This window comes from Microtus oregoni, unplaced genomic scaffold, assembly GCF_018167655.1.
Source record: "Microtus oregoni isolate MIOR12 unplaced genomic scaffold, Mior012 000004F_ref0000308, whole genome shotgun sequence".
NCBI classification, from domain to species: domain Eukaryota; kingdom Metazoa; phylum Chordata; class Mammalia; order Rodentia; family Cricetidae; genus Microtus; species Microtus oregoni.
The window spans coordinates 3,533,741-3,548,256 of record NW_024543063.1 but is presented as its reverse complement, the minus strand read 5'-3'; the positions used below and the strand labels follow the sequence as shown (position 1 = coordinate 3,548,256).

Sequence of the window (14,516 nt, the reverse complement as noted above, 5' to 3'; positions counted from 1 at the left end):
GAATAAAAGTGCCTGGAGGGCTGGAGAGATGGCTCAGTTAATGGTTAAGAACATTGCTTCGTCTTCCAAAGGTCCTGAGTTCAATTCCCAGCAACCACGTGGTGGCTCACAACCATCTGTAATGAGGTCTGGTGCCCTCGTCTGGCCTGCAGGCATACACATAGACAGAACATTGTATATATAATAAATAAATAAATAAATAAATAACCACACCCTGAAGGCGGGGTGTGGTTAGCCCAGAAAGCAGAGAGAGTCCACAGTGGGTGGATGTGATGAGGCAGGGGAATATTCAAATGCTGGGAAGCATTAGCTCTATAGGGCACATGACCTATGACTCACTCCTGCAGCTGCTAACTCAGGCATGAAGGCTCCAGACCCATGAGCAGGCAGGTGTTGTAGACTATTAGTTTAAGATGTGATACCTTTATGCCGGGCGGTGGTGGTGCACGTCTTTAATCCCAGCGCTTGGGAGGCAGAGGCAGGCGGATCTCTGTGAGTTCAAGGCCAGCCTGGTCTACAGAGCTCCAGGACAGGCTCCAAAGTTATAGGGAAACCCTGTGGTGACCGCCCCCCCTACTCCCACCTTGCAAAAAATAAAGATGTGATACTATGTGATATTTATGCTGTGGACGATTTGCTTAATGATGCAAGGATGTGTTACATCCTTCTCGGTCGCATTTGTTTAACTCTGTGAAGCTGTGTTACTTTACATGCCTAAAACACCTGATTGGTCTAATAAAGAGCTGAATGACTAGTCGCTAGGTAGGAGAGAAAATAGGCAGGGCTGGCACACAGAGAGAATAAATGGGAGGGAAAATCGATAAAAAGAGGAAAAAAAAGAAAGCATGCTGCTCCTTGATCCCCAGTTAGCAAACAGGGGAGAGCTTGTGGTGAGCCCCAAGATAGCAAAGCGAGGAGGGTGGATAAGCCATGGAACGTCAAACACCCCCAAACAGGAAGACCAGCTACAGAAGGAGCCAGAATCTCTCACAGCAGTGCATAAGTGGGGCACACTTCTCACAAGATGACAGAAGTTCTGTGCTGATGTGTGCAAAGATGAGGTGCCCTTAATCAAATGGTGGAGCCATGGCTCAGGGAACTACCGCGAGAAGACCGGTGCCTCACACACCAGTGTTTACAGGCAGGGTGGATCAGCCCGACTGCTGGCCCCGAGGAGCTGTGGGCTTTTGCGAGTCTGTGGGGTGGGGGGACATCCATCATGCCTCAGAGGCCCCTCTGAACCCTGACACCTACCTGTGGAGGATACTGGATATCAGTCCGGGCCCCGCTCTCCAGCAACAGCCTCACCCCATCCACATCCCCGGCCTTCACGGCGAGAAACAGGGCCTGCATGGGCACCTGGCATAGGTTGGGATCAGCTCCTCTACGCAGCAGCAAGGTGATGGTCAGCCAGCGGTTTTTACGCCTGTAGGTACCAGAGTTACAGTCTCACAGGATGGAGGGGATGTGCAGGGTAGTCGCCACACCTATGACCTGGACAGGATCTTCTTCCACACAAGAGATGCAGGGTGCTGACCACATGGAAATACTGCACCCTGGTATCGAGTCTTCCTTGAAAATACCCAATGTCGGCCCTTCCGAGATCCTGGTCCCCACCCTGGGAGATTCAGAGGCCTAACATCAGACCTCCCTGTGTGGGTCACCTGAGTCGACCTCAGCTGTGGTCACACAGGGCTTCGGTCCAGCACGGGTCACTTAACTTCATGAGAAGGGGACTGGACTCTGCTGGGGTGGGGGCCAGACAGTGAAGCGAACACAAATATACACACATCACACACTGCCCGTGTTGAAAATGTAGCCCCACCATAGTGCCCTTGCAAGGATGCTGTCTTAGTGAGGGTTTCTTCTGATAAAACACTATGCCAAAAAGTATTTTGGACAGCAAAGGGTTTATTTTATCTTACACTTCCAGGTAACAGTCCGTCACTGAGAGAAGTAAGGGCAGGAACTCGAGCAAGGTAGGAACCTGGAGGCAGGAGCTGACACAGAGGCCATGGAGGGGTGCTGTTGACTGGCTTGATCCTCATAACTTGTTCAGACTGTTTTCTTATACAACTCAGGATCACCAGCTCAGGGGTAACACAGCCCACAATGCCGGGGCCCATCAATCAAAAAAAATGCACCATGGGCTTGTCCCCTATCCAATCTGAAGGGACATTTTCTCAGTTGAGGTCTTCTCTTCCCAAATGACTCTAGCTTCATGTCGGGTTGATATAAAATTAGTCATCCCAGAGTCCCAGACAATAGGACACAGTCTCTAGAAACAGCTCCTGGGGTTGGCACAGGGCTGTGATGGGTATCCACTGAATACATGGCTTACCCTGGCAACGATCCTCCACCCCCACCCCAGAGCATAAGTGACTTACTCAGCCATGGTCTGTGCCATCTTCCTCACGGTCCCTTTGTCTGAGAGGGAGGGGACGTGCAGCAGGGAACTGTAGGCCTGGGCACTCTTCTCCAGGATGTCCTTCGACACATGGATAGAGTAGTTTCGAAGGCACATGTTAGACTCGAAGTTTGTGTCGATGCTGTAAAGGGTGCTGGCGTCCACATTATCTATTATGTCCTCCGGCTCTTTCTCTAAGTCACTGCTGGCACTCTTCACTGAGGGGGTGTCTCGCTTGTGAACCACACTGCTCTTCCAGCTCAAGGAGTCCCGGGATTGTGCAGTCCCCAGGACCAGGGCATCATCCAAGGTGCTTGAGAGGGGCGGTGATGATTTAAGATCCTCTCCGCCTGGGGTGGACGTGCCCATATCATAGAAATAATCCACGCTTGGCTCTCCAAACAAGGATGAGATTTTGGGGGTGACCAAGGATTTGGGAGGTTCCTATGGCAAGCACCAAAAAAGGTCTCATTAGAGGAAGGAACTGGCCCCAGTGAGAACCTGGATGGTGTGGCGCGGGGCTCCTTCCACAGTCTCCATACCCCTGCGGGGGGTGGGGGGGCAGGGACCACCCTGAGCAGAACCCAGAACTAGAAGTGAGCAGCCGCTGTTCGGGGTTTCACCACCACCTGTGACTCCTGTACATGATCTGCCTAGAATGAGCATTGCTGTGCAAGCCAAGGATGACGGCTGGGAAGATGACTCATTCTCATCCCTCACGCTGAGTCCACACGGGGCTGGGCTGGTACTACGTACTGTATGCTAAGTACAACTCCATAGTGACGGTTCACTTCACTACTCTCTCGCCACTCAGAAGTTCTCATTGTACCCTTGTGTTCCAGGTTAAACTGTGTTTCTGCCCCGTGGTGCTGCTCCCCACCTCTCTCCTTAGGCGCCTGGATTCTCAAAGAGAAGTCCCTAGTTGGGTGACTTCCGCAACCACCAGGGATGTGTAAGACACGCAGATTCCCTGGCTCTTTCCCCTTCCCAGCATGTGGCTGGGGAGTTCTCGGGACCCCAGGCTGCTGTGTATGTGGCTCAGAGGGAGCACACACCCCTTGGTGCACGTGGCATGGCGCAGGATGCCTTTGGGAGTTCCCAGGCTCTCTCCTCTGACCTCTTCCCCGCTAGACTTATCTTTCCATTCACCCTATACGGGCCTGGTTCTCACATGGGGAGGTAAATGGGACGCGCACGACAGATGATGAGGGTGTGGTGGCTGATGGGGGGCTGACCTGGGGCAGGGTCCTCTCGGCAACATTGGGCTGGAAGGATTTGCTGGGGTAGTAGTGGAGGAAGCACATGCTGAGGGTGGTGAGGCCCTCATCCGAGAGCTTGTTTACATCAGCCCCACAATCCAGGAGGAGGTTGACAATGTTGCGGTGAGAATGCACCTAGGGAGCGACAAAGTCAGACTAGTGCATCCGGGAACTGGCCCCCAGCAGGACACGGGGAGGACCACCTGGAATCCATGCTGCCCCTCAGAAGGCAGCACGATAGAAGGGCGTGCAACACTTGGTGAAGAGGCCAGTGTAGGATGGAGAAACGAATGGATCAGACCCGACCTGCTTCCATTTGGCCTTGAATATCACACTTGAGTGAGTGGGGTTTTATTTAGCAGCAAGGACTGGCCAGCTCCTGTCAGACACTCACTATCAGAGTGGGCCGCACAAGGGAGCCCACAGGCCCGGGTTGCTGTCGGGAAAGGACTTACCGCGGCAGCGGCAAGCACGGTGTAGCCCTTGGAGTCAGCCACGTCAGCGCAGGCGAGGTTGTCCCTCAGGATTCCGAAAATCCAGTCGTAGTCCCCTTCCTGCGCCTTCAGGATCATCTCCCTGGAAATGTGCTCCTTGGGGCCACTGGGCCCAAAGGAACTGCGCTTCCCCTCCAGGATGGCGCCTATGTTCCAGCTAGCGTGAGCACTCTTGTTCCTGGCAACACAACCGGCTTCATTGGTCTCCGGCCAGAACCTGGACCACCCGATACTGTCCACAAGAAAGAGCCCAAGGGGGGGGGGGCTGCCTTCCTCCACCCCTCAGTCTTCCGAGCCCTCAGAACTCCCCTTCCTTCCCTGGGCTCTCCATTCTCTCCGCATCCATCACCCCTCTATCACCCTGAGCCCTAACGGCTGCCTGCCAGTTATAATCACGATACCCAGTGAGGGAGACATGTGACCTAGAGGTAAAGTACTCGGGCCACGTGCTGCCCCAGCAAGGACTAGCTCCTTGGACTGCCTACTGTTTTGCTGGGGAATGAGCTCTCAACGGCAGGACCCTGAGTGGGCAGCAGGTGGCATACACGTGGCTCCACCGTTGGAGTCGAGGCAAGTCATCCCACCTTCTGCTCATTTGCCTTCTGTTGGAGTTGACAATATCAGTGTCCCATGGCCCAGGTCATCACACCACACTGACTCTTCCCGGGTACGCAGAATGCCATCCATAATCAACAACCCGTGAATTTTATTCCCTCGATAGTCGTCGATGTTTATGAGTTCAGTTGATGGTTACACAATGGATGGGTGGCGTAGGTAGATAGATGGCAGGTGGGTGGGTGGATGGATGGACAGACAGGTGAATGGAGTAAATATATATGTGTGTGTGGATGGACATAGTAAGTGGGTAGATGGAAAGGTGCATGCTGAATGCAAGGATGGAATGGGGAGGAAGATGGATATGGGGGAATAAATGGGAGGATTGAATTAATAGAAGGGTGGGTAGACAGGTAGACAGATGTAAGGTGGTTTCTCAGGTAAAAGGATGAGTGAGTGGGTGGATGCATTAATTTATTGCTGGGTCCGTGAAGTGGGGGTATAGGTGGATGGACAGAAGGAAGAATAGATGTATGGGTAGATGATGGAAAATAGTCATGTGTGCCCATCAAATGCTTTCTAAAATATTCACTGATGTCTGAGGGCATTGTTTAAGGACATAAGGATAGTAGAAGGTACTTGAGTATTTTAACTTTTAAGGTAAACAGCTTTCCCTGGGTGGGTGCTGACCTTCCCCTGGGTTTTGGGCCTCAGAGTGCTGTCTCAGAGACAGCAGAGCAATGCCAGGTTTCATGGCTTTCCTTACAAAGGCCAGAGGTCTAATCAGTTTGCAGATCCCATTCCTTCCCCGCATCCCACCCTTGGCTTTCTGCCAGACCCATCGTTAACAAATGATAATAATAGCGATCTTTTCTGTTACGTTGGTGTGGAGAGTCTTGACTCACAGAACCTCTAGTGGCAAACAGGAATCTGCCCTTCAAGTGCCCAAGCTCTGGCTCACAGAAAAGGGAATGTACGCAGGTCCAAAAGCCAAGGCGCACGTACCCTCAGGATTCTGCTCAAAAGTTTATCCTAGATAATATCCCCTTCAGGGTTCTGATCCCAGCCTGGAACTACAGCAGCTGCACATGTGTGAGCCATTCCTGGCCATTCCTCTCTCAGAGAGTGTGCAAATACAAGGCAAGAGACCTTGTTCCCCTACACAGACAAAGATGCCTGACCACTCTGCCTGGCTCCCTACCCTCAGGATGCCCATCTGGTCTCAGAGCACAGCAGGGACCATTTGAGTCACTGAAGCAAAGGCTGTGCGCTCATGCTCATCCAACAAGCAATGCCGAGAGGTACTTGGGCCCTTAGCAGTACCCCAGCAAAGTGGAACATCAGAACCCTTCCTAAAATGGGATCCCTGTTCAATGAGGGGACAAGAAGGAGAGAAAGACCAGACTGGTCACCTGAACTTGTAAGTTTGCTTCTGGATTTTGACCAACAAAGGAGTCTCATTTGTTATAAGCCAGGGTTCTTCATCCTCAATGAACGGAGGGATCTCATTCAAGAAGATGCGATCATCCAGCTCCTTGCGCAGGGAACCTGTCATGGGCAGGTGGTTGTTGTCAGTCGAATAGACATGCATGTCAGGAGGCAGCGTTAGGTCATCGTTCAGGAGAAACCGTTTATATTCATAGAAGAAGGGGTCCTGCTCCTCGGGAAGACCCTGCTCCGTCTTCTGCTCATCCGAAAGGCTGATTTTCTGCCTGGAGCTTGTGAGGAAGTCTAAGAATTCTGGGTAGTTCAGCAAGGAGAAGCTGCCGGGAACCTCTATCCCCAGCTTGAGGAGGTGCTCACGGAACCACAGTCCAACATCCTGGCTGCCGTCCGGGTAGGTCTCGATGCCGGGCCCGAACCGTTGGTCCTCTTTATACAGTCCCTACAAGGGAAGTCCCGGGGGCCAGTAGAGACACTCAATCGAGTTTTCCAAAAATCAGCAAAAGAAAATGTACTCGTTCACCACACACACACACACACACACACACACACCCACACACACCACACCCACACACACACAACACACACACACCATACCCCACACACACACAAACACACAACACACACACCACACCCCCCACACACACCACACCCCCCCACACCACACCCCCCACCACACACACACCACACCACACACACACCACACCACACACACAAACACACAACACACACACCACACCCCACACACACACCACACCCCCCCACACCACACACACACACCACACCACACACACACACCACACCACACCACACACACACATACACACACAAACACACAACACACACCACACCCCACACACACACCACACACCCCCCACACCACACACACAAACACACAACACACACACACCACACACCACACACACACCACACCCCCCCACACCACACACACACACCACACCACACACACACACCACACCACACCACACACACACATACACACATACACACAAACACACACCACACACACACCACACCCCACACACACACCACACCACACACACACACACCACACCCCACACACCACACACCCCCTACACCACACACACACACACACCACACACACACACACACACACACACACACACCACAAACACACACGCGCTGAGGTATGACATGTGCTGGGCACTAGGACAGAGCAAGGCCGTGGTGCTCAGAATGCAGGACATGGAGAAGGTGCTGTGGCCAAGTTGGAAGACAAAGGGCCAGGCTAGGAGTGGCCTCTCTCTGATGAGGACATGACAGGAGGCTGTAAGCCAAAGCTGTGATGGATAGCTACACGTGTGTTCAATCCCGAGAGACTCCTGCGGGCCTGAAGTTAGCTACTAGACAGGCCATTTTACCTACAAACTTCTACACGTTAGAGGACGGGGAACCTGCTGCCTGGGCTGTGGCGGCTCAAGGAAGTCAAAGCCTAATTATGTCTTTATCTCAGATAAGGTCCTTCAGGGAAGCTTGTTAGGAACCAGCCCCACCCCTTCTGTCACTCCTATCCACTCCAGAGGGGAGAAGAGGACGAGGAAGGAAGAGAACAGAAAGTAGAAGAGGAGAGGAATTGCTCTTTGCTTTCTACGACCCCAAGGGAGAAGTGCAGTTTCTAGGCCGTTCTAAATGCTTCCATCACCACCGGCCTTGGGTTTGCAGAGAAGAAAGGATCTCAGACAAGAAAACAGTGCACAGTGGTCTGGCGAGGGGCCCAAGGTCAAGTCTTAGCTTGCCACAAGAATGCCTGGAGGTCACTGGGAGGTCAAAGGTCAACCAAAGTCAACGGCCTAAAATATAGAAATGATGGTACCTGTGCCCTCATCTACCACAGAACAATCAATCTCATCTCGGCTTCCTGGCTGCAGTCTGAGGTGAGCGATGTAAAGGTCTGTAGAGTGGATCATGAAAAAGAGGGGTGTGGTGTCTGAGGGTGGCTTCACTCTACAGGGTGCCATGGGGTGACAGACACATTTCCAGAAGGCCCTGGGAGGGGCCAAAGCGGTGGGGTGGGAGACTCAGACAGAAGTCAGTGGAGGGGTGTGACCCAGTGAGGAGCCAGGTGGTCTGCGGGCCTGATGGGTCCAACAGGGAGGCAGCACCCTTATCTGGAAAGTTCAGCTTGGGTAGCAGCTGGAAGAGCAAGCTGAAGAGGCATTAGGGAGCCAAGCAAGACAGGGGCCGGAGGGACAGAGGCACTCCAGGGGGAAAGACGCTGTCACGTGCATGCGTGGAGTCCACGGAGCTCTTGATCAGGACCCAGCAGCCCCACTGATAGGAAACCACTCAAAAAAGATAGGCCAAGCATCAACAGAACCCCACGAGCCGGCTCCTTACAACAGAACAGACCTCCGTTCTCAGCTACTCCAGTGTGAGGCGAGGGGACTGCACATCTAAGGCCAAGCTGGATGACAGAGCGAGCTCAAGGTCAGCCTTGGTGCCTCGGTAAGACCCTCTCTCCAAACAAAAGCCAAAAAGAGGGCTAGGATGTAGCTCTCTGGCACAAGAGAGTTTAGTGTTCCCATGTCCCAGGGCTGAATCATAATTGCATTAAAGTGATTCCTCAAAAGACACCCCAGTGCTGAGAGATATTTTTAAATCGCATCACTGATATGGCAGAGAGGGCATAAAGAGCTCCCTGACTTAGTAACACAAATAACCTAATTAATATCACTAACTAAACATATAAACAGACAATTCACCACAAAATATACATAGATAACAAACAGGAGTGAGGCAGAATCAGCATCGCCTGCCATGGAGGTGCTCCAAACCCACACCACCAGGAGATGTCCCCTCGTGCCCACAAGAATACTGACGTCTAAAAGACAGGCGGACTGTCAAGTGCAGACAGGAATGTGGAGTCACTGAAGTGTTTGCTGAGGGCTGAAATGGCGTGACCACTTTGCATAGCAGTTTGGGGAGTTCTTAGAGAAACGACTACACGCTTACCATCGAAACCAGCATTCTCACTCCCAGGTATTGTCCAGGTGAGAATCAGCGTAGGCATGTGTCTATGTGAAGACTGGGAGGCAGCCATTCTTGGCAACTACCTCTCAGTTCAACGTTACCAAAATTTATTTGAAGAACTCAAGAGAGTATCTATAGGTGAATTAAAAAGAAGTAAGCAAGCAAACAATAGCAACATCAAAACCGTGAGATTCCCACACAGTGAAATACTCATCTATAATAAAACTAAGTGAACACGGAAACACATGAATATCAAAAGAGTCATGCCCTAAACAAAAGAAAGCAGACAGGAAGTACTACATATAATACGATTTTATTTATTAAAAATGTAAAGAGTGATGTTTAAAAAAACAACAAAAAACTAGTGTGTGTGTGTGTGTGTGCCAGACAGTAGTGATGCACACCTTTAACCTCAGCACTGGAGAAGCAGAGGGAGGTGGTTCTCTGAGTTGAAGGTCAGTCTGATCTACAAAGAGAGCTACAGGACAGCCAGAGCTACACGGAGAATCCCTGTCGTGAAACATCAAAAACAAACAAACAACAACAACAACAAAATGCATCTCCTGATACGTTGTCCAAAAAAAAAAAACCTGGAAAATATGTGCTTTTAATATCTAAAATTAGCATGTAAATCAGAATAGGAAAATGAAGTTGAAATAATCTAAACTCATTCTTACATTTTTCAACCAAGAACTTATCCTGTCATGTTGGGAGTAGGGGGAGTCCTAAAAGGATAAAAAGTGTAAAACTTATAAACCAATAGTCTCAAAATAAGATGATGTTTTTGGTTTTAAAAATATCCTCTCAATCCAAATGAAATTCAGAGGCGGGGTCAGCACAGCACACACCAGGCAACAGACTTAACCCCAAATGTGCTTCTACTAACGCCAAATTGCCCGGTCAAAGGCAGGCGAGAAACCAATAGCTAAACATGTGATGTTAAACTTCCCGGTAGCAGCACTACAAAAAGTCAAAATCTGGGCAAAATTCTATTTCCTTTTCAAGACAGGGACTGATGTACCCCAGGCTGGACTTGAGCTAAGTTGCCAGGGACGAGCTTAACCTTCTGATCCTCCTGATTCCGCCTCCTGGATCACATACACTATGACATCTGGTCTCTGTGGTGCCGCTGATCGTACTTGGAGCTTTGCAACAGCTATGATACCAAATGGGCTGCATCTCCTGTCCTGAGGTGGAATTCATTTTACTATAGTGTTTATATTTAGTTCAACCTTTCCAAAAATATCGCTTATAAATATACCTGGTGTTCAAAGCTTTTCAGAACACCAGGTGCTTTTTTTTTTCTTTTTGTGATCTGGTCTGTGGGAGCTGAGGGTATTAGCTAGGCATGTGTAAGGCCCTGGGCTCCGCCCCAGCACTGTCAAAATAAAGAACCTGGTGCGTGTTTCACATTTACAGAACACCTTAGTTTGGAGAGCTGCATCTCAACCATTCAGTACACACGATTGCAATGGCTTTCAGCCACTGTAGGGGACAAAGCAGTTCTAACTGTCCAGTGACCAAAACTAAAGAGAAGAAATATCTAAAGTTATTTAAAATTATGGTGACAGATACACCACAGTGAAAATAACATCCCCAAAATCTATATAATTATTAACACTAAATTCCTAAATTTGGGTCATGAAATACTGAAGAGGATTTTTGTTTGTTTGGGTTTTGGTTTTCTCCCTTTTTCATTTATTTGCTTTTGAGACAGGGTCTCTCTCTCTCTCTCTCTCTCTCTCTCTCTCTCTCTCTCTCTCTCTCGCCCTGGCTGTCTGGTGTTTATTATATAAACCAGGCTAGCCTCCAATTCATAGAGATCCACCTGCCTCTACCTCCCAAGTGCTAGGACCAAGCCTGGCCTAAAGAGATTATTTCTAAAGATGGTGTATCCGTTTATTATAATAAAAGGGCATAAGACAAATACCAGGGACATGCAATAAATCTCCAATTTTACTCATTAAATAAATATCACAGTCTCAAAGTATATTAAGATGAATGTGGCGCTGTAGGGAATAATTTTAAAATTTTCAATTGTGGTGAGACATCCTCACTCACCATGTCTGAGTGCTGGCGGAGTCAGCAGACAAAAACAAAACAAAACAAAAAATGTATATTCAACTTAAAATAACACAAACAGCAAAAACACGTGGCTCTAGAAACACTGTGGTCAACAGCTGCTGAAATGCTTTTAGAAGTTAGCCTTGGACCAGCCAGACAGGGAAGGAACCAGCAGAGGACCAAAGTAGACCCTCTGAATGTGGGTGACAGTTGTATGGCTGGGCCAGACTGAGGGGTCACTGGCAGCGGCACCAGGATTTATCCCTACTTTTTGGAACCCATTCTCTTTGGATGGATACCTTGCTCAGCCTAGAAATAGTAGGGAGGGACTTGGACCTTCCCCAAAGCAGCAATGTGCCTTGCCCTCTCTGAGGAGTGGATGGGGTGGGGTGGGGGTAGGTGGAAAGTAATGGGAGGAGGGGAAAGAGTGGGAACTGGATTGGTATACAAAATGAAAAGAAAAAAGATAGTTTGTCTTCTTTTAAAAAAAATAAAATAAAGTATAAAAAAGAAAAAAAAAACAACAACAAAAGTTAGCCTTGGGCTGATGAGAGGTTCAGCAGGTAGAGACTTGCTATGCAAACCTAGTGATCAGAATTCCATTCTCTGAACGCACGTGTGAAACCAACTCCACAATGTTATCCTCTGACCTTCATGTGAATAAACAGATTTTAAAAACAAACACTACTAAGTCAGCCCTGCAGGGTAGACATGGTGATAAAGGCCTGTCATCCCAGCTGTTTAGGAAGTTGAGCAGGAGGACTGCCAAGTCAGGACCTGCCTGGGTACAGAGTGAGTTCAAGGCCAGTCTCAAAACAAGGACAAAGAGGGCTGGGACTGGGACTCAGTATTAGAGTGTTTGCCCTGCGTACACAAGGTCCTAGGTTCGATCTTTAGCACTATAAAAATAAGAACAACAACAACAAAATAAAAAAGAAGACTGACCAGTCTAGTTCATAACACAAGTCACAGCCAATTTAAAGAACGGAAATCATACAAATTAAGCAAGCACAGAGGAAACTAGTAGCAAAAAGCCAGCAAAAGCCCAAGTCGGAGCATGAAAAACAATACTCATGACAAGGACCCATGGGTCAGAAAGCAATCAGAGCAGAAGTTAAAATGCACTTTGAATTGAATGGAGATGGCAATATGAGGGAATCAAAACTGTGGAACATAGAGCCAGGGTGTATATCTGACAAAAAGCAGGTCAGGGAAAAGAGCCTAGAAAATCACTGCAGGCAGGGGTGAGTGGGGAGGGTAGAGGCAGGGGTGCATGGGGAGGGCGGAGGCAGGGGTGAGCAGGGAGGGTGAGCAGAAAGAAACTGGTGGTAAAACAGAACCAAATGGACAAATAAGCTGACCAAAGCTGATTCTCTGAGGGAAACAACAAAATTGATAAACACCTGGCACAGGATGGGGATTGTATTGGCTCTCTGTTAGGAAAGAACTAGTCCCACCCACATTGAGGCTCCTTGCTATTAGCAAGGATCACTAACAACATCAAGTGTTCACACAGATGCAGACCGGCATTCCACAGTCATTGGTGGGGGGCGAAACATTACAGACAGGGAGCATTCAGACACTCCAGGCTATACTTAGAAGTTTCCCCAGGGAAATGAAAACCTGCATGCAATGTTTACATGCACACACAAAAACAAACTAAACATGTGTGTACGGCAGCTTCATTCACAGTTGCCCCAAACAGGAAACAGTCTAAAGGACTTTCAGTTAAGCTGTGGTTACTTCATACCATGGAGACTTCAGTAACCAAAGAAACAAGGGGAACACTGGGCCATGGGGTTGGATCTGCGCTGCGGAGAGGAAGATGCTGGACCCAGCTCGGCAGGGCTCCACCTTGTGGCCTTCTCTTGCAAAGGCACAATTACAGGCAGAAGGTAAAGCCGTGGTTGGAACTGGAAGGAACACGTACTATAGAGGCATGGGCAGTGATGTGAGGTAAGGGAGCCATTGCAGACAAATCTACACTTGAAACTTTCAAAACTTTCTACTGATAGAGTGCATATAATTGTGAACTATATTTAATAAATTAAGGGGTGGAAAATCATTTGAACTTTTTTCCTGGGGGAGGGGGGAAGGCAAGTTTTAAATAGTACATATAAGGAAGACACATTTTATATATTAAAAATAAAAATCAATGGTATTTTTAATAAAAAAGATAAATAACTTGATAACATCCTTCTGGGAACAGATAGATGCATTTTTTTATTTATATCTTTATTACTGACAGTATTACAGTTACTAAAATAAGAAAGCTACTTCTATTTAAGCTTTTCCAGAACCTAAATATCTTTTTCTCTGCGGCGTTCTGAGACACAGACTACAACCGCACAGAGCAGACCATAAGGTGAGTGACAAACCCTCCCCGCCCCCCAGCTGGACAGCTAGTCTCTAGGCCCTAGGCCCCTAGGCAAAACCCCAGAACCCTTCCCCACTCGCCTCAGCTGCACTAGCTGGCTAGCAAGAAAGCCTCCTGCAGGTAGGCTGCTCCAACACCCCCCATTGGACCCTGTAATCTACTAGTCCCACTCTGCCCCCAAACCCACCCGTCCCCAGAGACCTTAGCAGCTTCTTGAGACACAGACAGTGACTGCAAGGATTGCACCAAGAGGCAAAGATACTGTCTGCACCAATTGGTAGAAGAGATGTGTAGGTGCCGATATAAGAATACATTCAAAAGAGCAATATGACACCACCAGAACCTAGTGGTCCTACAACAGGAAGACGTGAACCTCCTAACCCAGAAGAAGCAGAAAATGGTCTTTAAATATAGCTTTATGAAGATGATAGAGACCCTTAAAGAGGAAATGAAAAATTCCCTTAAAGAAATGGAGGAAAAAGATATGGACGGAGAGGACCTAGGACTTAACACAGGGCAGGGAACCCGGACTGCTCTGTGGACTGGAGAGGGAGGGGGAGAGGAGTGGGGGGAGGGGGAGAAGGGTGGGAGGAGGGGGAGAAGGGTGGGAGGAGGGGGAGAAGGGTGGGAGGAGGGGAAGGGAAATGGGAGGCTGGGAGGAGGTGGAAACTTGTTTTTTGTTTATGTTTTTTTTCTTCTTTTCGCAATAAAAAAAAGAGAAAAAAAAGAAATGGAGGAAAAGACAAAATATTGAAAGACATCAATAACTCTCTTAAAGAAAACCAAGAAAAACAGGTGAAGCAAGCATCTCAAACAGACCAAGACTTGAAAATTGAAATAGAGGCAATAAAGAAAACACAAACCAAGGGAATTGTGGAAATGGAAAACCTGGGTAAACAAACAGG

General features: G+C 48.8%; 1 protein-coding gene across 1 annotated transcript in view; it reads right to left on the bottom strand.

Moving 5' to 3' along the window:
• Positions 1-14,516, bottom strand: part of LOC121447179 (ankyrin repeat and MYND domain-containing protein 1-like) — a 32,718-nt gene that overhangs the window by 11,923 nt on the left and 6,279 nt on the right. The window contains exons 4-8 of the mRNA XM_041650283.1: positions 6,128-6,600; positions 4,122-4,338; positions 3,643-3,801; positions 2,388-2,851; positions 1,255-1,426 (exon numbers count right to left, since the gene is read on the bottom strand). Of these exons, the coding sequence (XP_041506217.1) occupies positions 1,255-1,426; positions 2,388-2,851; positions 3,643-3,801; positions 4,122-4,338; positions 6,128-6,600 (1,485 nt within the window). The remainder of the gene's footprint in view (positions 1-1,254; positions 1,427-2,387; positions 2,852-3,642; positions 3,802-4,121; positions 4,339-6,127; positions 6,601-14,516) is intronic.